We start from the raw sequence: 26045 nt of genomic DNA on the forward strand, positions 1-26045 counted from the left end.
GAGTGGACGAGGCTGAATTAGCTGCTGCAGAGTGTACAGAGGAGAGACCAGAGATATAGCTTAGGTATAGAAATGCACCGTGTCATTCGTATGGCTCGTAGCCAGATGGACATATAATACTACTGTACTACTAATGTGGCGACCTATTATTTTTCCTCCTATGTTGAAATAGAGCATATAACATATTATTATGAGACAGATAAATCGTTCGGTTTTGCTATTCACAATTGCCCGAAATTTGAAATCTGAGGAAAGAACAGTCCTAGTACAACATGATCTCTACTTTTGATTACATACTGGCTGAGAAGAATAGACGGATTAGGACTAGTCAGGTTTCGATCAACCAGCTCCAGTGCTCCACCCTCCAGGGTGCTGAAAACGAGCATCCCATTGCACACCATAGAGTTTTACGGAGGTCATGGACGGACTGTTATTGAATGACCTTACATTCTACTACGCGCTAACCTGGTCAGTAACGCTGTCATCGGACGACAGAATCCTCTACGTACTGCCGTGGCCACTGGCCACATCAATGTCCCCTCCACCTGTGGTGGCTTGGCTGCCGTCGCCTCCATCTCTGTCTCCACTCTGTTGAAATGTAAAGAGTTAGCAGATCCAAACATCGTTTACATACGAGAAACTATCCAAGCAGGCTTCCTGGATATGGCCGACAGATAAACTCACTCCAAATGGTAGAACTATCAACCATTGGTACAGAACAGAGCACAGGAGAGAAAAAAGAAGACGGCAGCAGTTTGGTTCTGACGGTCGTGCTATGCGCAGGATATTCTGAAGAATAAATAAATTGTAGAAGTCAACTCAAATGTTGCAAGAGCGCCACAGATAACCAAGTTCAGCAATTCTTAAGTGTATACAAAAAGACATGATTTTAAACATTTTTCTATGGTATCATAATATGTCATATTGGATGGCCACATATACTAACTATTAAGGGTACATTTGGTTGGTGCCAAAATTTGCAATACCAAAAAATTGGCAGCCTATGATTCTATGTCACTTGTTTGGTTTGTTGCCAAAATTTTGGCTGCCAATGGAGACACACACACCTCTCTCACAGGATTTTAACAAATAGTTGGCAAAGTGAGGGCGCAAGAATCCTCTGCTAAAAAATTGGCAAGCCAATTCTTGCCAACATTTAACAGGGCTGGATAGGGTACCAGCCAAACACCCTAAGCCTTCCTGAAAATTGTGTTGCAGAGTCCAATAGAAGCTAAAGATGGGGAGTAGATGAAAATTGGTAAATATATGACAGTAGGGTACTGATTGTTATATGGAATAAACCGCAGGATCAAAATTTACCCCATCTCAAACATAAGCACAGTAGAATAGGACATCATCATATGCCCACAGTTTTGTCAGATATTAGAGCATCGAGGATCTAAACAATTCATAAATCTGGATAGATAGATCGATATTGACTGGTCGGTAAATGTTCAACCCTGGACACTAAAAGGTCATTCATCATAGGTATGCTCCTGTGCATTCTATTCCTAAAGACTACATAAAGATGTGCGTTGATATATAGTACTAAAAATCTGACGACACAGATATAACTTGGTAACAAAAGGTGGTTAAACCACATTGCCTAACAGATTGATACCAGTTTGTTCAAGGATAGCAGTGGCCAGTTAGCCCATTTGAGTTACAACGCAAGCTGAAACTTGTCGTTGCAGGCAATTTCCCAGCACAGGCCTCTTGTTGGTTGGTTGGATAAACACAGTGGTTTGATGTGATTTCAGGCTTCTAAAATTCTGGTTTCCTAAATACTTCTGTTATGCTTCCTACAGTTCATATGTGAGACTTCTGCTGGTCTTAGATGCATTCTAGAAAAGACAATGCTCGAGTTGAATAAGATTTCAAATATATAAAGACCACTGGTAGCTTTAATTTCCTGAATGACAAATGCCCATTTTCGATAAGGAAAGCAAACAAAGAACAGTCACTAGAGCATATACTAAGAATTGCATGACTATTGCATACTGGAACTACACGAATCTCCTAACCGTATGCCATTGACAAATTAAGCTATACCAGCCACTGAATTCCAAAACAAACAGTCATATTCCAACCCTTCAAAAATCCCTGCAGCATACCACGACATTGCATCGAAGAATTTACCACCACAGTGTCCAAGATCATACCTGCTGTGCTCCACCGTGACGAGCCGCCGGTACTAGAGCCCCCAATTGCGGTGCCTGTCGAGATTCAGCATCGTCTGTGGGGAGCTGATACCGGCACATGGGGCATGTGCTCCTGATGGCGAGCCACGGGCAGATGCAGTCGCCATGGAAGTAGTGCTTGCAGGGGAGCCGGACGACGCGCTGCCCTGGCGCAAAGACATCCTTGCACACCGCGCAGCCACGCGCGGCCTCCTCCTCGTCGAGTGCCGCCTCGGGCAAGCTTTCCACCGCCGCGCGCGACGCCGGCTGCCTGTGTTGCTCGTATTCGTCGTCGTCGTCGTAGTCGGTGTCGTAACCAATGTCGTCGTCAGAGTCGGTGTGTTCTGCAACTGCTTCCAAAAAATGGGCGGTGGTCCAGGGTGATGGCGGAGGTCGTAGCGGCAACGCGATCGGCATGAACCTCTCGGAGCCGGTGACGTCGTCCTCGTCGTCGGAGGAGGAGGAGTAGGAGGAGGAGGAGGAATAGGAGGAGGAGGGGGAATCATCCAGGACGGATTCAGAGATGTGGGGATCATTGGCAATAGAGAAGCCGGAGACGGTGACCACCTCCCGCTCCCCGTGTTCGCCGTCGTTGGAGGAGGGGTCCTCGCACAGATCCTCGGCCTCCACGTCCCCCTCGTAGTCATCTTCATCGCACGGGTCGTCGACGAGCTCCTCGCCATTTCCCTCCTCGCCGCATAACTCCTCTTCCTCGATATCGTCGTCGTCGTCGTCGTCGAAGCAGCAAGGGACTTCGCACATCCCCTCGCCATTGCTGTCGTCGTCGGAGGGACCTCTGGATAAGCCTAGGCATCCGTCGTCGTCCTCTTCCTCGCCGCAGGAGCCATCGCCGTCGCTGGCGTCCTCGAAAGGGTCACCGTCGCTGTATTCTCCCATGGACGGAGTCACGGAGAGGGCGGCGGCGTGGATGGGGGTTCTAGTCTCAGACAATGTGGGGCCCGGACAATCAGATCTGAGTAGATGAGCTTTGGGATCTCCGGCTGGGCCTGGTTGGGCCTCGCGAACTGCCAAACTGCCAAACGGAGGCTTGGCCTGCTCGCATTGGGTCGCAACTGGGAATAAATGCAAATGCGAAAATTCTAGAAAAAGGCCGACCTCTGGGAAGGGAAGAGACTCGGTCCGCGCGGGACACGTGGTTGAACGTGGGACGCGGAATTTGCCGGTGGACTCCCTCCGCGTTTGACACGTGTTGCTTTCTGGTGATTTTGCGAACCGTCCACTTCTCGTAATGGGTCCGCTTCGCACTTATCAGGTTTACGCAGATCCGTTTCGCCGTGGCTTTATCTCCGTTTTTTCCCTTATTTTTCTTCTGTCGTCTGGGAGGTTCGTGGGTTCTGGTTCTTTCGGCTCATCGTCTCATCGGCGGCGCTGCTATTTTTCCTTCTCCTCCGTTGCTGTCGAGAACCTCTCGCAACTCATCGTCGGCGGACGTTTTTCCTGCTCCAGAGGTAAGCGCCGTCGCGTTTTTCTGGCTGCTTAGGGTTTCTAAGATCTTGGTTTTTCCCTTTGATTCGATTAGATCGAATCAGTTTTTTCCCTTTGTATTTCCGGGCAGTGAGTTTTCTGGGGAATTAATGGGAGGGAGGTAGCACTTTCAAATGGAAAATATGCGGAAGGCGGATGCAAATGCGTTTTCCCTCAGTAAAGTCGTGCTTTTTTCATCGATTTCTTCCGCTGCTTCTTGGTTACACACTTTCTGAGGAACATTAGTTAGGGTTTCCCTTTGTCGTAGTAGCCGGATAATTCCACAATTCGTGATGACATGCATGTTATTATTTAGGGTTTCTTGGTCTTTTTTCTTGTCGATTTACCCGCCCTGGAGGAGCCGCTGAGTTTCCCGTGTCGTGTTGACATGCAGATGCGACGACTCTGGTGGTTCTTGTGGTTTATATCTGTGTATTCTGTTGTATTGTTTGGTCTAGTTTTATCACACATCGTACCTGAACAAGTTCTAGGGTTTGTCCAGTGCTTGTTCATAAGATGGTTTTGTACTCCTGTGTGTCCAGCCATTTCTGTCGGGTACTTGCTGTCCTTTGTGTATGGTACTTGTTCGTGTTTGTCCTTGGTACTCGTGTGACAATTTGTTCTGTACTTGTGCACCTATATCTCTTGTAGTTGTGCACCTGTATCTCTTGTAGTTGTGCACCTATATCTCTTGTACTTGTGCACCTATATCTCTTGTACTTGTGCTCCTATATAACTTGTACTTGTGCACCTATATCTCTTGAACTTGTGCACCTATATAACTTGTACTTGTACTTGAGCACCGACTTGTATTGTAATTGTGCACTGATAAATTCATATTGGTCGGCGCCGTGCAGTATAGACTTGTACAATTTGTTTCTTTTCTAGAGTTTTCGTTTGTGCTAGTGTTTATCTGGTTGTTTTTTTGTCTAGTTTCCCTTGGTCTATTTGTTGTATAGTTTAGCGGCACCAAAGTTGCTGCTCGGTTACACGTCTTTGCCAGTGCATGCGTGTAAATTATGTTGGTCTCTTTTGGTTTGTTTGCGTGTAAATTATAGTTTAGCGGCACCAAAGTCTAAGCTGGATCAACTCGAGGTAGACTCGAGAACTCTGTTGTACGATGCAGCTCGTGGGACGGAGGAGAGCCGTCTGAGAGTAGCTCTCGATATTATGGAGATGAAGGCAAAGCACAAATGGACGGACACAAGCGTGGACGAACTCTTCGGATACTTGAAGATCCACTTTCCTAAAGATAACACGTGTGCCGGTAGCCTACAGGAGGCCAAGAAAATCGTGTGCCCTCTCGATTTACCGCACCAGAAATACCACGCCTGCATCAGTGACTGCGTAATATATCGGAACGAGCATGCCAATCTCGATACAAGCCCACAGTGTGGAGAATCTCGATACAAGAGAGGGACAAGAAAATCTCCTCGAAAAGTTGTGTGGTACTTCCCGCTCACGCCCCGTCTGCAGCGGTACTTCGTGGACCCCAAGGAAGCAAAGCTCATGCGCTGGCACGCGGAAAGAAAAGGAGGCGGTGATGCGTGATGTAGAACGGGTTGAAAACTCAGTGCTAACGTGCAAGCCAATGGAAAACATTAGACGATGAGTATTACGAAGAATTCGGGAAAGAACCAAGGAACATCAGGTTGGGTGCGAGCACCGACGGACTCAATCCGTTTGGGAACCAAAGCAGCAAGCACAGCACCTGGCCCGTGTTTGTATGGATGTACAACCTCCCTCCATGGCTATGCCTGAAGAACAAGTACATACACATGAATATGCTAATCCAAGGGCCGACGCAGCCAGGGAGCGATATCAACCTGTATCTGGAGCTATTGAAGGAGGAGCTAGTCACTCTGTGGGAGGAAGGGATAGAAACTTGGGACGTCTACGAACAAGAAACTTTCCGTATGAAAGCCGCACTGTTGACGACGGTGCAGGACTATCTTGGATACGGATATATCGCGTGCCAGGTGTGCCACGGACACAAAGCATGTGTGAGGTGCATGGAAAATACGCCGTTTTTACAGCTGGGTAAGGATCCCGCGTCTTCAAAAACGTCTACATGAGGCATCGAATGTGGCTTCCCAAGAATGACCCGTGGAGGAAGCGTGGAGACCTGTTCAATGGGAAGGATGAGGTCGAGGGACCTCCACCTAGGCGAAGCGGCGAAGAGATAGATACTCTGTTGAAAAACTGGAAAGACTGCCCTCCAGCAGGTAAGATAAAGATCCGTTCTTGAGCAGCCGCATACCTAGCTCCGTTCTTTTGGATTTTTATTTCCTCTCCCGTTGGATTCATTTAACCAATTTACTAATCTCACCCCGATTATAGGGGGCGTAGTTGGCAAAAATGAGGATCTAGTGGAAGTATTCATTTCACCTAACTTACGATTCGTTCTAAAATTGTACTCCCTCCGTCTAAATTTGAAGTAAAACCCCGATGCATGACCTGACATGTTCTCAAGATGAGAAAGGAAGAATGATGAAAATAGCAATCACTTTTCTTGCTAGACCTGGCCTTTTTCCATATACTCCAAATACAATTACGTTTGATCTTGGAAGTTTGCACACACAGACGGAGTAGGAGTAAACACATCCACCTACCAAATCAACTTATTTATCAGATTGTATTTCCTTCTTGTTGTGACATGGGCAGAAGCAATAGAGCCAAATGCCAACAGTCGCATCAGTGTTCTAAAACTTGATGTACAAATACACCCAGAATAAAAACATCAGGAGGAGAAGACGAATATCAGCTGAATCAAGGTTCTCATGACAAGAAAAAAGACACGCATGTTGAATTACCTGATGGATGTAGGGAAGAACTCCACGCCTGACCAAGCGTTTGGGATTAGAGACGAACTCCACGACAAGAGGATACCTTCTCCTTCTCCTTCTCCTTCTCCTCGACAAGTAAAAGTCAAAGTCTAAGTCACACGCGTAACCCGCACGCGGTGAGTGACTGGTGGCTTGTATATATAGAGGTGAGGGAGGTTGAAGAAGAGAGATGATGAGTTGCTTGTTGTAGGAAAGGCATCTAGGGGATGGACGGTGCAGATGAAAAATGCCACGGATCAGTGACATGGCGTTGGGTCTTTTAATTTCTTTCGGAAGACGAGATGACCTCTTCAATTGCTTCCTGGCACGCCAACGCTTGAATTGATCCAGACTGAATATTAAATGCTGGTGGACTAATCATAGCATGGGGAAGTGGAAAAGTTAGCCTTAGAAAGCATGCAGACTTGATGGATTACTTTTTTCGTTTGGACCCTTCAACTAATGTTATCTAGCTCTTTGCTTTCACTCAGTAGTTTAGCCAAAGGCGTAGCCGGAAGAACTGATTTTAGCTAGCACTATGGTTTCACTCAGTTATCTAGACACCACACCGGTTTGATCTTTCACCTTTCTCTCGCCTCCAACTTGTAACAAGTTTTTTCCAGAGAGTGCGCCAGTGACACACCATATTTTTATGGAAGAAAACAATATCATTTATAGGGGACCAATATCCTTGCAAATATCACACCCACATCTCAACTTACAAGTCGGATAATGTTTTTCATCTTTCCCACTACTTCGAACTGCAACACGTGGGACACATGCAGCACCATCAACACCAAAACCCGGGTGCCTCCCTTGTTGTCTCGGGTCTCATTTGCATGTCGTGTGGACTTACCAAAGATATTTTAGGTACTTTTGAAGTCTTTCGTGTGTACAACTGGATTCGCTTTATATCTTAATAAAACGGCCGTATGCATTATTTTGATGCAGATGCTGGGGAAACCCATTTCGAAAAAGGTACTTTTGAAGTAGACTAGATCTAAACTAAAGTGGGTGAACCTACACACTAAAATAGACTAAATACAAACTAAAATGAGTGACCAAAGAAAATGCCCCAACATCGAAGGGAGTACAACATTGCTTAGACCACTAGACCTGATGTTACCAATTTGACAACAAATATGCTGTTTTTCTAGACAGTTTTATCACCTGGCAAAATAATGGATAAAAGAGAGGAATGATGTGCAAATTGTGATATTTAAATGTACTCGACACCTTCAGGACTAAAGGTTACAAAGTAGTTTGTCTTAAGTAAACAACCTCACACAGCAGAATCTAACAGGTAAAATAAGATGTTACAGGCCAATTGATCTAGCACGGGAAAAGAATAGTTGAAGATGCTATAGCCAAGAGAGCATCAACCCACTGTATCGACCCACATCGCATAGTACCTAACTGGTTCCAACATCTGTGGAATAAATAAACAAACAAAAAGCATGCCTGGCCGGCCGGAACCTGCATCCATGGCTCCCTCACTCCTGGCTACCTCCCTCCACTTCTCCCCTTCACGAGAGGGAAAGACAACAAATCTGCTACGAGGCATACTGCTCCACCATCGCATCCGACTACCACCAGTTAAAGAAGCTCGCACATCCTGTTCATCCGTCACCTGCACGACCACAGAACAACACAAAATCATTTGAGGCAAAACAAAACGAATTTTCATATTCACATGTGAAAATATAAGAAACATGTCTGTTTCCATTGGCATATTGACCAATAAAAAACATGAACATATGATCTCTTTTATTTTATTAGTTAATTAGCCTAGAACCCCTTTTCTTAACATTAGTCCAAGGAGTCGAAAATGTCATATACTACTAAGCTATTTATCACATTATTTATTTTCTTCAACTTGGATATCTACTCTCATTAAACAAGGCAATATCAGAGATATAGAAAGGTATACGACTAACAAACATGGATTGATGACAAAGAGAAAAGACCATGTAGGGAAACAGGACCACATGCCCCACTACGCAGAAGCATTGGATGACAATAATAAATCAAATCACTGCCTCGGAGTGAGACCTACAGGCAGCAGAAGTACAATGCAAACGAAGCAGATTTGACGACAGTATCCAATGCCTAGGCTCCATGTAAATCATAGAAAAGTCAGCTAGCAACTCTGAGTATTTGTACGTGATGTATTAAAGAGAAGCATTTGAAATATGTCTTAAACAGAAAACATATCAAGTTTCCCTAGGCATGATACACCCAAGGAAATATTTAAACCATGAAGAGTCATGCTCATGAAAAATACATTCATCAGTTTACTAGAAAACATGCTTAATGCCAGAGCAACTTTGGCCATACTCCAGAGTGATTTGACAAATCTCTAGATGCAAATATTATAGCCCATCTCCTTGACACTTAGGACATGGCACCCAATTTTGTTTCAAGAATCACGAAGGGGTCAGGAATCCACGGTCAAGAGAAAGGACAATATCACTTAAGCATGACTTGTAATTTTTTTTACATTAGCACAAAAATAGCTCAACCGGAGAATCACTAAATAGCTCAATATGTAGCCAAATCAAACACTATAATTTCACTAGATGAATCTCATGGCATGAAAATACCACCTTTCCGTTCAATAGGAATTTGAAGTAGCTTGATAGCATTAAGGGGATACTTGGCTGCAAGATATAAACATATGAAGTTCTGAACTAAGTTGGTGTAATGACATATCGACTTCTCTGACTCTAAAACATAACAGTATTTTTAAGTTACAAGGATGAGTTACAGACACATGGAAATGCGAGAACAAATTAATCATGCGAGGAAACAACTAATAAATCTATTCTTTCTCATGTAGTACTACATGTTAATTAGCAGCAATGGAAAACAGAAAAAACTGATACATATGCAGTTATACCAGGTGTGTCTAAGTAAGGGAGTGATTTCAACATGACCCCCTGCCATAAAACAGTAACCTCAAACATGCCACAAGCCATCAACTCGAACCTCATAGTCAGGATATATCATTGCTACATGTAAAAATATATATGAATACAATCCTCAAGTGACAGCAAGTGAAGCACGGTATCAGTTCACTATTTCACTATCTTTCACAGTTTCAGAAACTCTTGTGAATACAAAGTACGGTAAAACACCGGACATCAGTTTTCTACAGCAAGTGACCTGGGACAAATCGAGGACTTCAAAGTTTGAACTGTTGGTCCTCCGAGGACTTACATTACAGTGTTGATGTAGAGGTCCTTGAGGTCGCTCTTGAGGTTTCATTATCCAGATCAAAGAAGCCCGAAAATAAATTAAGCATCACAAACAAGTAAAACCTTGATGGATGCAAAAAAAACATAGCGGTTACAGCAACTTCAAGTTTTTGTACCACAAAAGAGCATGCCACAAACTCAACAAGACAATCTATTGCATCAAACACAAAGCACAATTTGCAAACTCATCAAATATATAAGCGAGTGCAGCGAATCAGCCATATATGCAACATCTCTTTCATGGAGCAAAGCAAGTGCAAAGGCAAAGCTTACCTGTCGTCTCCTCCCTGGCGGCGTACAAGTCATGATGCTCTAGCGCCTCATCCACCAGAAATGGCCCATCTCAAACAATCCAGAGAGCGCACCACCTGTATGCAATGCCAACATTTCCAGATGAGTGCCACCAATTGATTAATCTTATCAGATACATCAATATATACAAACTCTCATAGCAATACAAAAAAAAATTGTACGAGCACATGGAATTGAGGGGTTCTTCTTTGCATGAGATGAGCAAGAAAAAAATCTTTGCCTTTTTGGGTCTAGACTCAGAGAGGACCATAGATGGGTAGCTTACCATGGCGTCCGAGCTTGACACAGGCATATTGAAGCCATGGAGGAGGGCCTCCATCTCTAGTGCCTTGACAGCTGCGGCTGCTTGGGAATCTTGCCATTTTCTTCATGGCGGCCAGCCAGCCGGCTGCACTACTAGCACCACGATCTGCTGCCCGCGGTAACATTGGAGGTGGAGGAGGTGCTCCATGGCCTAATGCTAAAGAAATGAGCAGAACATTAGATACATGACAATAACCTGGAACAGAGTATAAAAGGAACTAAAATCCTTAAGGAATCAGGCCTCTAGTAACCCTGAAATTATGAGCCAATGTTAGAATAATTTAGATGCAAACTTCACTAGAAATGCTTAAATCTAATATGACAACTTTGCATGTCTGCAAGTGACATTTCACGCAAAATTTTCATTCATCATCAATATACATTTCCGTTAATCGCCTATGTACTAACCAACTGAGAATCCAGCTTCTTGCTATAAGGGAATTGCACTTCATCGATACAAATAAATGGAAATGATTAGTCAAACTTAAGGCTACCAAAGCCAATCACGATACAACAGCTACACACAAGCTATATTTGCAAGTATTTTGTCCAAATCAGCTACAACTTTCTGTGCACCAAATATTGTGTTACACACAACACCAAAAAAGCACAAAGTTATCATAAAAGATAGCAGGATGCACCTTACTATGAGTCATCGTAGTTGTTCTTATCCCCAGAGCCCTCCAAGTGGAGCAAGTCATCGTTCCTGAACCTGCCGCCGCCACCGCCGCCTAGGGTTGCAAGAAGTGAGAAGTCTGGGAGTGTAATGGTTTAAGGTCACACAAGTGCTCTATTTGGGGCCTCCATATAAAATGTAATATCTAGCAGGATGAACTTTAAAACGCCGGTAGAAAAAAGAATCAAACTGCTATCACAATTTAACTGTAATGTAAAGCAACATCATTGGTCTTAACTTTGTAGAGAAGATAACATGTAGGTGCATGATAACTAAGGTAGTAAACAAGGGTAAATTAGAAGATCCCCTGCATACTGAAAGGAAAGACAGATCAAACCATATTGAACAATCTCTTAAATCTCACAAAGATTAAGTCTAGATACAGCCGAATCCCAAAGCGCTTGAACCCAAAATTTACAAAATTTCTCAAGTACGAAAATCAACATTGTAGCAAACCTACTGGACAACTTCAGTTTGAACAAGTTTGAACAATCCACCAAAAAGTTCAGCAGAGACACCCTGGACAAAACTACAGCCAAAGTCTAAAGAGACTTCTGAAGTACAAAAATATAAAATGTAGCAAAACTGCTGGACAACTTCTATTTGACCAATCCACCGGACAATTCAGCAGTAAGATACCCTAGATGGAGTGATGGCACATTTGTGTGAACAAAACTACTTCAATTTTTTGTCATAATCTGTACAAAATATGCATCAGAGATCACAAAGCATATGACTAGAGAAAAGCAGGGGACAACCCAGTTCTGGATCACATCTCAAACAAGTGCTACCCTGGAGTAAATGAATGGCAGATAGGCATATGAATGAGGAGCATCAAATAATATAGACCATGCAAAGGCAAACAATGTGGTCATATAGGCACGACCTTCCATTCTCACTTCTGACAAAATTAAATAGTTCAGGAGATAGAACTTGGGCAAGAATTATGTGTTGAAGGGTCAAGAATAAAATAAAGTCTTATTAGAATTACAAATGGCACACAGTAAGTTAATTTGTCTTCAAGTGTGAATGATTATCCTTTGATAGGTACATACTCAACTTGAATTTCGTGCCATATTGTTCAGCTGGTGATTTTATTTTTGTCAATAGAGGTGATGCTGCTGAAACAGTTAGAAAATTTCTATGTTTTTGTCAACATGCATTACCAAAGTATTATAGAGATTGCTCCCTACGCTTTACCAAAATTGTGATAAATGCTAACTCACTTCTCTTATGCGACATAGAATGTTATATTTAAATCCCAAATATTGTTCAATCAGATATACTAACTTGTACTCTAATGCTGTGTTTGGTTGCAAGGAATTGGACTCTGAATTGGGGAATCTAGAATTGAGGGCCCAATTCTGCTGTTTGGATGTGCTAGGTATTGATGTGTGGAATTGTTGCCCAATTCTAAGGAGAGGCCCGCACGGGGCAACTTAACCCGTAGCCCAATTCAGAGCTCCCGACCTCTGTATTGCCTCTGAATCGAGCGACGGGCTCGCTCAATCTCCCGAAAAAGTACGAGGCCGTCATCCTCCCATCGCCTTCGTTCGCATCGCCGGCCGCCAGGTACATCGCCGCCCCTCTCTCCCTCCGTCCCCTCTCCGGCCGACCTCCTCCGCCCTCCTCCGCCCCTCCCTCCCTCTCCCCCTTGGTCCCCTTCCCCCACTGTTGCCCACTGCGACCCGAGCCCTAGGTCCGCCGGTGGTAGAGAGGCGACGGGCGGCGGACGCGCGGCGGCGTCCCCTCTCACGGACGAGCGGCGGCCTCCCCTCGCGCGGACGAGCGCCGACCTCCCCTCGCGCGGACGCGCGCTCGGCCTTCCCTGGTGTGGACGAGCGCCGGCCTTCCCTGGCGCGGACGAGCGCCGGTGTCCCCTGGCGGCCTCCCCTGCGTGGACGAGCGAGAGCCTGCCTTGTGCAGACGCGCTCATGCCTGTTCTGTACTTAGCTGTTTACTGTCTTTCACCGAAAGAAAGCTGTATCAAGGGATCTCAGTGCATGATTCAGAGCTAATCTAAGCCATTCAGGTGCTATCATGATTGATGAATTTAGGTGTCTCGGTCTACTATTATTTTCAGCTGGCTTAGGTGCCCACAAACGAATCATTGTGTCGAGTCTATTGACAACAATTTTATTTTCAGCTGGCTTAGGTGCCCACAAACTATTTGTAAGACAGAATGTATCCACTTTCTACTATTTGTAAGCATAATTGTCCACTTTCTGCTATTTGTGCTATATTCATTCATATTACATATGTTATATTGTTCAAAGTAAAAAATACTCTCAATTTCACACATGTGACATCCAAACAGGATTTGGTATTCCATTGAAATCTGAATTCTGTAGCTGAATACCACGCGCATCCAAACACTCTTTGTGGTATTCCATTGAATTGGTTGATTTGATTTTCCATTGCCAATTCAATTCAGAGCTCAATTCATTGCAACCAAACACAACATAATAACTCAAATTTTGACGAGACATCAGAAAGTTTTTATCTTTTCCCCTAAATGAAACTCAAAGAGAAGAATCCATCCATCGTCCCTAAAAAGAAGAAGCACCAAATAAATCCTAAGAACAACATCGTCCAAAAGTGATACGAGCAGACAATCATGAATAGAAAATAGAGTCATGCGAACACAGTCCGTGAAGTGCATCGACTACCTCTGTGCAAAAAAGGATGTGGCAAGTTTGTCTAAATTTAGGTGTATCTAGACACTCTTTAGTGTATAGATACATCCGAATTCAGACAAATCTCCAACATCATTTCATGGATGGAGGGAGTATTAAACTAACATAGGCTACATCAAAATCTCCAAGTTTCTATCCTCTATTTCAGGAAGAACTTCCAATTTCCTTGTGGACCAGGATTTTGGAAGATTCATAATGATAATAAGTGCAGAAATAAAATTTAATGTGGAATGTGAGAAGTACCCAAGAACATTACCGCAGTTGATCATATGCCAACACAACTTGTTTCACCAATTTCCCTTTCGTTCCCTTTTTCAAAATCGCAATAAAATACAGGTTTCAGTGTTACTGCCAGTCAACAAAACTAGAATCTGTTCCCACAAGGTAACTATAGATATAGTTGAATGAATGAAGGCGACCACACATCTATGAGACTATGACACAAAGGAAATATTGATTTCAATATGGTGAGTCGATAAAAAAGAAGTCATCCGCAAGTAGGAATCCAAACGTTCCAAAAAGCAAAATCCATAGAAAACAAAAATGGCATTTCAAAACAACCATCTACAAGAGACGACAATCGGTCTAGTAACTAGATCTCTTGCATTCAAGCCGAAAACACAATCCAAACAGGAGTAACAAAAACAACCACTGAAAGCATCATCCACGAAAACCACGAGAATTCATTCAACCATTTAAAAAAAATAACCATCACCATCAACCACATCTAATCCCGATGACAACATCATAACATCATTTTTTGTTTCGATTCATTTTGCCACATCTCTACTAAACGGTCCCTTGTATGCTCAACACAGTTTCTTTTTTTGTCAGGGTAGAGACAAAACAGGATAAGCTCATAGCGATGCAATATGATAGCGCCTTTTGCCCATGCAACACAGCGGTCAAGTGGGCTTGTGCTCCTGTCACACTTCATGAGATCACAGCGACACACCATCATCGGCAATAAATAGTTATAGTCGAGAGAAAAAGAAGTTTTACCTGCCAGCGGCTTTACATGTCACGAGTTCTACTTGCACCTGGGAGAAGGAGAGTTGCTTCTCTCGCTACCGCTGGATGCGACGATGCATCCCTTGTAGATCCTGGGTTTGCAAATAGAACACAATTATGTTCACAGCAAAATAAAATTACCAACTCGTAAATTCCAAATCTAGAAGTTGCCTGACTTTAGACCGATGGCCTTTTCTAAGCAGCACCATGGAAGATAACAGAAACAAAACTTTAGACACATGTACTACATATCAATAAACGCATTCTACACGTAAGTAAAAACACATGTGATTGTTTTACTCTTATGGCATTGCACATCAAATGCTTATCATGCAGTTCAATCCGGATCATATTATTACTAATAACAAAAGGTTTTCTCAACAGCCATAGCAGCCATAATAAAGCAATTGCAGCCGAGCAGATTATTAGAGCACATTCTGGCAACTCAAACATATATGTGCATTGCTAGAGCGCATTCTCACAATTCCATACAGGGTGGGTTAAATTACAAGCTCAATCATGTTCATAATGACAAAACCAAATCATCCATAAAAATGAAGAAACCCCTGGTCATGCACACCATATTATTAACAATAACAATGAAATTGCACCCATAAAGCAAGCGGGGGACCCCATTGAGTTGGAAAATTGTACCATCTTGAAGTGCCACCATGTCCTCAGGGTCACCAAAGGTTGTCATCAGGTCACGGTCCTGTACAACAAAATAAAAAAAAAGTCAACTAGTTGTATAAAGGAGGTTTCTCCACTATCAATAGGTTAGAAGGAAGATAAAGAAAGATAGGTAGTGGCCAAGCACTTACATTCAGGATGATATCAGGCATACCACAACCCATGCATCGAGGCATAGCACCACCCATTCCTGCAGGCATATATAGCATAGCACCAATAATTGTTGCAGGCATACCACCGCCCCTTCCTCAAGGCATAGAACCAACCATTGCTGCAGGCATACCACCACCGGACCCCTCCAGCAAATCCAGGCATGCCTCCTGGGAAGCCCCTGCAAGATGCATCTCCATATGATTGGCTTGGCAATTGCTCTTTCTTGGCCTTTTCATAATCAGATTGTTGAAAGAACACCGCATGAATTCAGATCTAACCACGAAAAATGGCAGCCCTAGAAAGCCCTTACCAGGAGTGGGAAGTATGAAAATCACCTGTGACTCTGCACGACAACGAAGCGAGACACGCCAAAATTTATCTTCTTCCATTTACCGCAACATGTCTTAACTCCTGCGATGCTCCACAATCTTTTGTGCATTCGGCTCCACCTGCAAGATCACCGACATCACAATCATATAAGGATCAGTTCACATACATAGAGATTTAGCATAGCTACTGAAGCAGTGCTCCACCTTCTAGGAAAACCGGATTGAAAGTCAGGCATACAACCAGAATGAAATAAACCTGAACAGGCCAAATCAAGAGCTACATCATGTGCATAATAATGCCAATCAGCCATAAAAAAAGAAACTTGGGCATGCATCAAGCACTGAGATAACTATACCAAATGTCAAAAGTTATATCTACAAAGGGCACCCAACAGCCCACACATTACTATTAATGATGTCTTCCATTCTCTTAAAATAACAGCAGAACATAAATCACCATACAGCTCTATTAATTTCAGCTCAGTATGAGATGCTCTCCAACTGAAGCATCTACCTGCATTGCTAGAGATTTACTACACAATAATGCAGAAACAACTGAGCAAGAACAAAACATGGTCAGCTCTCAAGCAAATTTATCAAAAGTCAAACTGGAGTAGGGTTCCAACTTAACCCACACAAGATGGAAGCACCCAAAAATTTAGAAGCTAAAATCTAAACCAGCAGATCAACAGCTTGCTACAGTGAATTGAATTGGCTGAGAACAAAAATAATTGAGTTGCTAGACACCGCAATTGCGGATTAGAAAGAGTACTGCAAAATTACAGAGAAGAACCTGCAAAATCAACGGCCTCCTAGAGCTTCTTGGTGATGCCCTCGATGAGGCCCTGCTTGGCAAGATCACCCTGTCTTGTCCGCCGGCAGGGTCAAAAGACGCACCCAGACACTCCAAATAGGCGCTAAACCATGCCAGATAGCAGCATGAGGACACTCCAGAAGATTTGGTCGTCCCTGCATACATATGCACATTCCTTATAATAATAGATATCAAAGACATAAATATAACTTCATATTGCCATTCAATATACCGTGTTTTTTAGTATGAACTAACTAAAAACTAACTAAAAACCACGGTATATTGAATGGCAATATGAAATGCAAATTATGTACTTGACTGAACATTCTTCAAATAAATGTCGCTCTCGCTATCTAGAGCATACATCATAACCATATATACCTCACATTCTTACAAGAAATATCCTTATCGGTAGCTAGAGCTAGAATCCTTCCAGGTGTGCCCACCACAATGAGGGCCGCAAATAAATCCATAGAATAGAGCAACCTTCAATTCAAAACACAAAAGCAATGAGCAAATCAAGAAAAGGGTGATAAATGTACATGTGCACAACACAAAAGTGCAAACGACCAGATTTACGAACCTTGTAAGACAGTTCTCTTGTGTGACGCAATACAACCAGCAGCCTTCCCCATCCTGTCTTTGCTTGGCACATGGCATCCCTCTAATGGGAAATGACATAAGAAATTATACATGAATATCAGCAACACAAGAACTTCATTACCACACACAAATAGAAGCCACTAATTAAGAAGAGCATGTTATTGAGACATTATTTCGCAAGCACTAAGAATCACCAAGAAATGCAGCATTTGCTGTATTTAAACACATGGACGCGAGTCTACTAATCCAGTGTTAGTCTTTCTCTGTTCATACCACGCTTCTGGGCAGCGGAGGCTATGGCCAGCCCAACAGCAGCTGAGCCACCAGAGCCATCGCCAGTAGCAGCAGCTGGGTGACATGACCGCATACACATGTGCACCTCACATGTTAGAAAAAAGAAACGAGGGTTAGTATGCATAGGAAATAAAGTTAATGATCAAGTATACATATACAGAGTTGTGCAATTACCAAAATATAATCAATAATTAGGTTACTAAGCCATCATTGTAGATATAAGCTTTTCACCAACTGCAGCAATTCAAATATGAACAAATCTTGAATTGCTGCTATGTTCCGCTTGCTTTTTCTATGCTGTTTTGGATGTCAGTTGTGAAATCAATTGCCATCTACAAGCAAAAAAAAAAATGCTTAAGGCTTATAAGATGCAAAGCAACATTGGACAAAAATCAATTGAGAGGAAGAAAATATAGGCTGCTCCATTGATGTGATCCTATGAACTACCCCAGATGAATATCATCAGGAAATGCAATGACAGAGCAGAATGGGGTGTCAGCGTGATATGCTGCTCAAGCGAGTTACCGCACATAAGAAACTAACACAGAATGCAAACAGAGACTAGCTAAAGCTTTCATTTAGCCGCAGCGTTCTTCACCAAAATATGAAGGGGGTATTCCAACAATTCCAACAAAACCCACTATGATCAAACCATCATATTTTTCCTGAATTTCCAATATCAAACACACAACATCCCAAACGCACATAGGAAGAGCAAGATGGCCATGCTACCATGGAGAGGGTAGAGGACAAAGGATAGGAACAAGAAAATTACCAAAAACCACAGACTCAAAGAAGAAGGCCACCCGATGCCATCGCACGCTACCGCGGTGAACTCACGAGGTGGGTTGTCTAGACAACAACAGCTACAACGAACATACATGCAAAACTAGTTCAATTTCCGGTTGGTTGGGAAATTTATATGGATGCATACAAGGTAAATTTGAATCACGTAATGCTAGTATTAAAACCGAGGGCGGTCTAGAGCAAGGCAGTTTGCATTAGCAGCTCAGCAAATACGCGGTCATACAAAAATGGGTAAGTGAGTATAGAGCCGATTCCAGCACGAAAAAAAGGGGAATGAATTTTCGACCTTTGGGTGGCGAGACGAGAGGTGTTGTTGGACGGCCGCGTGGAGGTGGGGATTAGTCCTGCAGGTCGTGGACGCACCCCATTAGGCGCTAGCTGCCGCGTCCATGGCGTCCGGCGACCCCGCAAAGACGCCGGCGAGGCGGTTGGCGGAGCTCGCGCACGGCGGCGACCTTGGAGGTTCCGGTGGACGAGCAGCTTCTCCCACGGCCGGTGAATGGGCGATGAGGGACAGCCGCATGGCGCGGGGCAGGGAGTCGTCGTCCTGTATGCCGGGCGGCAGCCCAGCCGCTAGGGTTTCACAGCAGGGCGAGGAGGCAAAATGTCGGGGAGGCGACCAGCAGCACGTCCTCCGCGCGTCCCCGTCTTCCTGCGCCGGCCGCCGTCGTGGAGAGCCGCGGTCGCGCCGCCGCCGGAGGGCGCGATTTGTGGCGCTGGAGGGACGCGTACGTAGGAACTGAGCGGGGAGAGCGCGCCGGAGTTTGGCCGGCGAGCGGCGGCGGCATGGGTAGCCGGGGGAGGTGTGGCCCGTGTGGGAGTTGGGTTCGCTGGCCGGCGGCGAGAGGAGAGGGACTTTTTTCCTGGACATGCGCTTTGTGTTTCTTTTTGGGTGCAAGCTGTTGATCTGCTCAGATCAAAACGCGAAGAAGTTTTTTTTTTGGCTGATCACACAATCCTTAATTACCTGCCAGAACTAACCATGGAAATTGTGCCTTCAATCAAAGGCGGGTAGTAATTAATTAACCATTCCACTTCCCGCAGCAACTCCTCGTTTATAGTGTATATCTCAGGCATCTACTCCTCCTTCTTTTGACCATGATCCCTCGCATCAACATGTTTGCTTCTCTCTAGGAATTTTGTTTTTACTACAGTAGTTCATAGTTCATTTGTACTGAACACGTAGCAGTAGCATAGGATAGTGTAATCGGATGCTACATGGCCTCTACCTCTGTCCATGAATAACATGTCTTAAAATCAAAATCTAAATATATATCTACACACTATATAGTATTTACATGCATCCGCAGTTAGATAAATCTAAGACATTGTTTTACATACGGCGGAGTATAAGTCAGATGCTTAATATCAAACTACCCCGCATCCGCCTCGCCGCACCGGGCATCCTCCGCCTACTCCATGAGCCCTTCCCCGACCGCATCACCCCTCCTACCCGTTGACGGGGCCGTCGCCAGGCGAAGCCCATGTGGGGGCGCGACGGCAACGGGTGTCTCCTCCTCTCCAAGCGACGGTGAGGTGGGCAGGGTTGCGGCGACCTCCCTCGCAAACTATGAAGTGGCACCTCTTTCGCAAACATGAGTACCCATGATAAAGATTTTCGACATATAGTACAAAACTCCCACTTCGTGGCCACGACCCAACTCTTGTAACCACTACGGGGTATGCGTCGCGGATCCCACGAAACAAGGTTTCGCACGAAACCAGAGAGGAAGGGTTATAAGCCCTACCCCGACCGCTATCACCACCACCTGATTCCCCTTGTTTCATGGGATCCTATTATGGGTGGTTTGAACGGCAAATACCAACACACAACTTTGGATTAGCCTTCATTCGCAAGCACTGTTCAAAAAATCGGTCGAGATACCGATTTATCAGCCGATTTATCGTGAATCAGGTGGTAACCGATAAGATTTCATCATATCTGCTAATTTATCGTTGCACCGATATTTCGGCCGATTTTCCGTCTGAGGGCCGATATTTCGCACGATTTTCACTCTAGTGACAGATATTTCGGCTGATTGTCCGTGAAATTTCACTGAAATTTTGTATGGCAGTCGTTATTTTCTTCCTATGGTCTTGTACAACTATGCATTAGCTCAAAATTTTCATTTTGATTGATTCAAATGCAAATAATCAAGGTAATACTTCTTCTTAATGCTCCAATATTATTTTTACATAGCATATTATACAAAATTGAGTGCTGCAAATTAGAATATACAAAAAATTAAGCTGATAAATGGGCAACCGATAAAATCGATTAATCGGACGATAAGCGATTAATCTTCATTTTGAGGATGGCCGATAAGTTAAGATTAACGATTTCTTGAACATTGTTCGCAAGAATGCCTACCTTTGAGGAAAAAATTGTACTTATAGAGCAAAACTCCCACTTCGCGGCCACCAAACCAAATCTAGCAAAGCTTAACCTCTTTGGGGGTTTGTAATGTTACTCGAACCTACTCTAACACAAAAAAGAAGAGAAGATTCACATGGAATCACTACTTCGGAATGAAATACAGGGAGTAGAGATGTCATGGGGCTTGTGGAACAAGATTTCACCTAATACCTGAAGAAGAAGGGTCGTAAAGCCCCCTATATTGCATGGGGTCTTAGTATGGATATATAAGGGTGGTGTGAAGAGGAAAATCCAATACACAGCTCTAAAGTCGCACCTTCTTCACAACCATGACTAGCTCAAAGGAAGATTTCATATGATAGTACAAAATCGTCACTCCGAGGTCATCGGCCCAAATCTTACAAGAGGGTTTTCATGTTCCTTGGACCCAAACTTACACAACCAAAGAGAAGAGTAGCATTGAATTACCACTTTGGAAGGAAAGGCGCGGGTCCCATGAAACAGGGTTCGCTTGAAACCGAGAGAGGAAAGGTCAAAATCCGCATATGTCTTGCGTGGGATCCTATTATGGATATATAATGGTGGTGTGGAGGTTAAAAGCCAATAGACATTTACGAAGTGGCACCTCCTTGCAAAAGGAATATAAAGTTGGTGTGAAGGTTTAAAGACAATACACACCTATGAAGTGGCACCTCCTTGCAAACATGAGAACCCAACCATAAGATTTCAAACTTATATGGTACAAAATTTCCACTTCGTGGCTACCGACCCAACTCTTGTAAGCATTTGGCTTCGTTTTGGAGGTTCTATGTTCCTTGTACCTAGCTACAACAACACAAACAAAAAAGAAGATTCACATGGAATCACCATTCCGGATCAAAAGCTAGTTGGTAGACGTCGCTAGCCCCACGGAAGGTTTCGCCTGAAACCGAGAGAGGGGGTCATAAGCCCTCCCCTGTTGAATGATGTCTTATTGTGGTATATAGGTGTGGTGTGCTTGTGCGAAGAGGAAGATCGGATACACAACTCCGAGGTGGCACCTCCTTCATAAGCATGATTACCTCATAGGAAGACTTCAAACTTACAAAGTTATAGTGCATGCAAAACCCTACTTATAGTGCATGCAATACTTCCTCCTTTTCTATTAAGTTTGCGTTCTAGGTTGAGTGAAAAGTCAACCTTTGAAAAGTTTGACCAAGAGTAATAAGAAAATATAAATATCCATAATACCAACTACATATAATAAATAAATAAACATTCTTTATGGCAATTCTATACAATAGACTTTATACTCTAAGTATTAATATATTTTGGTAAATATTTGATCAAAATTTACAAAGTTTGACTTTGACAATCCGAGGAAAAAACGCAGGCTGGCCAAAACGTAGCGCAATGCAAAAAGAAAAAAAGGGAAAGGAAAACAAAAAAAGAAAAAAGAAGTGAGAAAAACGCAGCGCCACCCCGTCGTATCCCCAATCTCACTTATCTCTCGCCCCACCCACCTTGAACCCAATCCAATCCCGCCGACTGCCCCTCCGCCGCCGCCGGCATTCCTCCCAGCCGCAGGACCCTCCTTCCCCGCGCCTCCATTCGTGCATCGACGAAGCAATAGGCGACTCACCTTCTGCAACGCGTGGAAGGCGACGACGCTCCGACGGAACGGCTTCGGCGCTGCGCCGGACCTGGACGTCCCCTCTTCCCTCCACTCCCAGTTCCAAGGCCGCCGCTCTCCCGCTTAGGATCTACGCCGCCGGCACATCCTTGCAGATGCGAGGGCGCCTCAGCCCAGAAGCTATTCCGGCGCGGCATGCTTGCTTCCTCGCCGGCGCTCGGCGCCCCGTCGAGTTCGCATGCCCGCGTCGCTTGCGGGGCCGAGGCATCGCGGTGCAGATGCCTGCACGCTGGCGACACCCTGCCGGCCACCAGGGCGCCACGGCGCCGACGCGAGCAACGGAGGTCGGGTGGGGCTGCTCGTCCCGAGCCGCCATCAAGGATTCTAGTCCCAAAGGTTGCTTCCACTTCCTGCGTCTATCCTATTGAAAAAAAAAATGCATCTTTGTTAATTGTAGGCAAGGCAGATCGATGTAGTAGTTCTGTATTGTTTGGAAATTCTGTTGTGTACTTAGGTGATTACAGCAGCTCACTTTGGTGGTGCTGTTCTTTACATTGCAGTAAGCAAAAATATAAATCTTGAGATTCTGAGGTGTTATTTTGTGGTGAAAATTGAACCGTTTATTGAAACTGTAGGAAGTCCGACTTGTTTGAAAGCGAAAACTGTAGAGTAATGCATTTAGTTATGATATATATTAATTTCTTACACTATAGAAAGATAGAACCTGTGAATTCAATGGAATGTGGTATAAATCCATTAGTACAATACGTGTATGTGAGTTTCTGGAAGAGTTTTTGTTATGATGTCAGGTTTTGGATTGCTATTCCAAAAGAGTTTCTTCAGATTTATTTGAGTGGGATTTTTTGATGTTTACATTTGCTTATTCACCTTAATGCAGTCTGAGAAGGCAGTTCTTTTGATTCCATGGATGTTGAAGCTCTTACAAAGATGAACAAGAACAAGAAGCTTGTCAAGAAGTATCATGCTTTCTTAGCCTCGGAGGCTATTATGAAGCAGATTCCCTGTCTCCTCGGTCCTTGTCTCAACAAGGCAGGCAAGTGCTCTGCTGTGTCATATGTTAGTTACTTGTGTCTCAGCTGGGTTGATTTTCTTGTTGACTTCTCATCGCTAGGAGTTAGAACAACCTTTGTTCTCAGCTGGTTATGTCGCCTGCAGGTGTTCATATGACAAGGAATTTACCTCGGCGCCGCTGTCAGGAGCTCCTCGATATTGGCATCCAACGGTACTTTCTTTGCCCTGCACTCGAGTCGGTTGCTGCATTTGTTTTCGTATATAGTGTAGAAACCTATAGATGTGAGAATTTGTTCTCAATTGTGATTCGATTTTACTCATGTCAGGTTGCTGTTCCGGTGGTGAAGCTGCTGCCGGCGTCCACGTCACTGACCTGCTGCTTCTGCCTGGTGAGCGATCTCCTCTTCCATGCATCTTTAAAAAAATGTTTCCTTTCCTGCTGATTGGATCTTTAGGCAGTAGAGTATGCATGCAGGTATGGATGGAACTTGTTTCAGTCAATGAAAACTAGTTGTGCGCTTAGGCAATAGATGCATGGGCAATAGTATGTGCTCAGTTTTGTTTATTGTTTCCTGCTCATCATCCATAGACAGCACTGAATGAAATCTTGCATTTTTTCCAGGTTTAAATCATTTTGGAGAAGGAGCTGAAAGGTGAGAAGTGGGTGTACCGGGATGCGCTATCGGTGGGGAACCAGGAGGAGGAGGCGCGGGAGCGGACGTCATAGGCAACATCCACGAGTGCCGTGGGGAGGCGCTCTGGTTGCTGCGGATTGACTACGAGGCCTCCGTCAAGAGCCTGGTAGGTATGTATTGAGGCATGTATTTCACATGCAGTTTTTGAATAGCATGAGTGATGGCCCGAGTCAGAAAATAGTGCTGGGGCATTTGTTGGTTTATTTGCTGCTGTGAGTGTTGATTATTGTATCGAGGATTATTTTGCCGAGAGATTTGACATCTAGTGCAAATTTTCCTTGAGTTCGATGCTTGGAATCAATTTATTCAATGTGATTTGAATATGTTATATGTATGGTGGTGTCCACGGCCTGGCATATTTTATGCTGTTGCTGATGGTTGTAGTTTTCATTTACTGATTATTTGTTTCCTGGGATTAGTTTTGCTGATGCTAGGGATGTCCTGGTATTACTTTTTGCTCTTGGTAATGCTAGATTGCTGTTGCATTAAAAATTCCTTTCAAAATGGTTGAGCATGCATTTGATCTGGGTAACAAGCTGCTGGTATTCTCTTAGGTTGTATCTTCTTACAAATTGGTTGCTTTGCTGACCAATATGTTTGTTCTTGCTCCAGGATAACAAGGAGCACTAAACGAGAGCGATGGGCATCTTCTTCGACTCCAAGGTGGTTGGGTGAGTTTTGGTTCTCCTTTCCCTGGTCTGCATGCCCCGTGATACCATGGTTGCTGTTCATGCTAAGATGCTCCGTTGACTGTGATGAGCTGTTATTATTTTGGGCAAACATATTTGCTCCTCTGTGTGTTTTTCTATTTCACGAGCAAAGCAGCTCCTGTTTTGGGCTTGATGGCCTTATACCCCTGCATGCAGTGTTAAGAGATCCGGGATCATGCTTTGCTTTGCCGATATTATATAATTAGGCTAGATCATCAATGTGGCTGGCTGTAGTTAAGAAGCTGTGTTAAAAGTGTTGTTTGCTGCTGCCTAAGATAAGATAAGATGGATGAACTCTGTTTTTGCCTCGTCATTGATGCACATTGAAAGATGGAGCCGTGTTGTGTGCTACTTGTTGGAAATGTTAATAGCTTAGTAAGAAAGAAAGGAATGTTATATGTTGAGGGCTTGGTTTAGCTGACTTTGGAACCGTGTTTTTGCGTTTCAGGTATAGGTAAAGTGAGAAAGAAAGTAGATGAAGAAGACAGAGGAAAGGACCAGATAGCTAGTAGCTAGGTCATTTTGCTGTGATAATGGTGAGTAGTAGTCGAGATAATATTTGTAGGGATGATCAGCAGGTTTCGTATGCCACGTTTGTGGTATTTGTAGGATGGGATTGCTGGAGCTTTTTGTTGCTATTGGGCATCAGTATTGCCTTAGCTGAAGCATACGCGGATTGCTTGGATGGAAGTTGGAAGACCTGGGGGGAATAGGCAATGGATGTGATGATATATATACGCCTTGGTTGTTTGAAGAATCTGTATGCAGCTTTTGCTTTGTTTCTAGCTGTCATGAGCAGCGGAGGTTTAAGAATCTTGTAACTCCTCATGAATGTGTTGTGTATGTAACTGTTGTCCCAGATTTGGTTGATGTTTACAGTTTGGTATCTCTGTTTGATTATACCTCTGGCGGAGATTGATTGCGTGCGTGGTTTTGAAGTCCTCAAAGTTGATCATGTAATTAATGATTGTTGCATTTCTGTTCCTTTGGCTGTAAATATTAGTAAGTCGTAGATTTGTGAAAATTGTGATGTAGCGAGACAGGATGATGTGCAAGGAAATTTCTCATGTGATGGAATGTATTTATTCTGTGCTGCTGAAAGGGAGATGGAGAGAGGCATGCTGCATTTCTTCTCTGTTGAGGCACGTACTGTATATTTATTCATTTTCACAAACATGGTTTGG

General features: G+C 43.9%; 1 protein-coding gene and 2 long non-coding RNA genes across 5 annotated transcripts; 1 reads left to right on the plus strand and 2 right to left on the minus strand.

Annotated features, from left to right (window-relative positions):
• Nucleotides 1-378: 378 nt before the first annotated feature.
• On the minus strand, nt 379-3077 carry LOC127310536 (uncharacterized). The gene is made up of 3 exons (XM_051341204.2): nt 2732-3077; nt 2163-2530; nt 379-588 (listed from the first exon to the last, which is right to left on the minus strand). Exons 1-3 carry the CDS (start codon nt 3075-3077, stop codon nt 502-504), a joined length of 801 nt encoding a protein of 266 aa, XP_051197164.1. The 3' UTR covers nt 379-501.
• A 4928-nt stretch (nt 3078-8005) lies between these two features.
• On the minus strand, nt 8006-19333 carry LOC127310537 (uncharacterized). 2 transcript variants are annotated; one of them, XR_011746868.1, is made up of 10 exons: nt 18722-19333; nt 17803-17960; nt 17608-17713; nt 17315-17395; nt 17113-17217; nt 16711-16886; nt 11004-11117; nt 10325-10519; nt 10021-10115; nt 8006-8120 (listed from the first exon to the last, which is right to left on the minus strand). It is a non-coding gene; the product is annotated as an uncharacterized lncRNA (long non-coding RNA). The 2 variants fall into 2 exon arrangements; XR_011746867.1 differs by lacking the exon at nt 17803-17960 and having other exon boundaries at nt 18404-19333.
• Nucleotides 19334-22274: 2941 nt separating this feature from the next.
• Nucleotides 22275-25799, plus strand: LOC127308189 (uncharacterized). Of its 2 annotated transcripts, none has more exons than XR_011746332.1 (7): nt 22275-22820; nt 23323-23478; nt 23601-23667; nt 23783-23845; nt 24079-24257; nt 24764-24822; nt 25310-25799. It is a non-coding gene; the product is annotated as an uncharacterized lncRNA (long non-coding RNA). The 2 variants fall into 2 exon arrangements; XR_007856336.2 differs by having other exon boundaries at nt 22276-22820; nt 24079-24261.
• The last annotated feature ends 246 nt before the right edge of the window (nt 25800-26045 follow it).

This window comes from Lolium perenne, chromosome 6, assembly GCF_019359855.2.
Source record: "Lolium perenne isolate Kyuss_39 chromosome 6, Kyuss_2.0, whole genome shotgun sequence".
Taxonomy (NCBI): domain Eukaryota; kingdom Viridiplantae; phylum Streptophyta; class Magnoliopsida; order Poales; family Poaceae; genus Lolium; species Lolium perenne.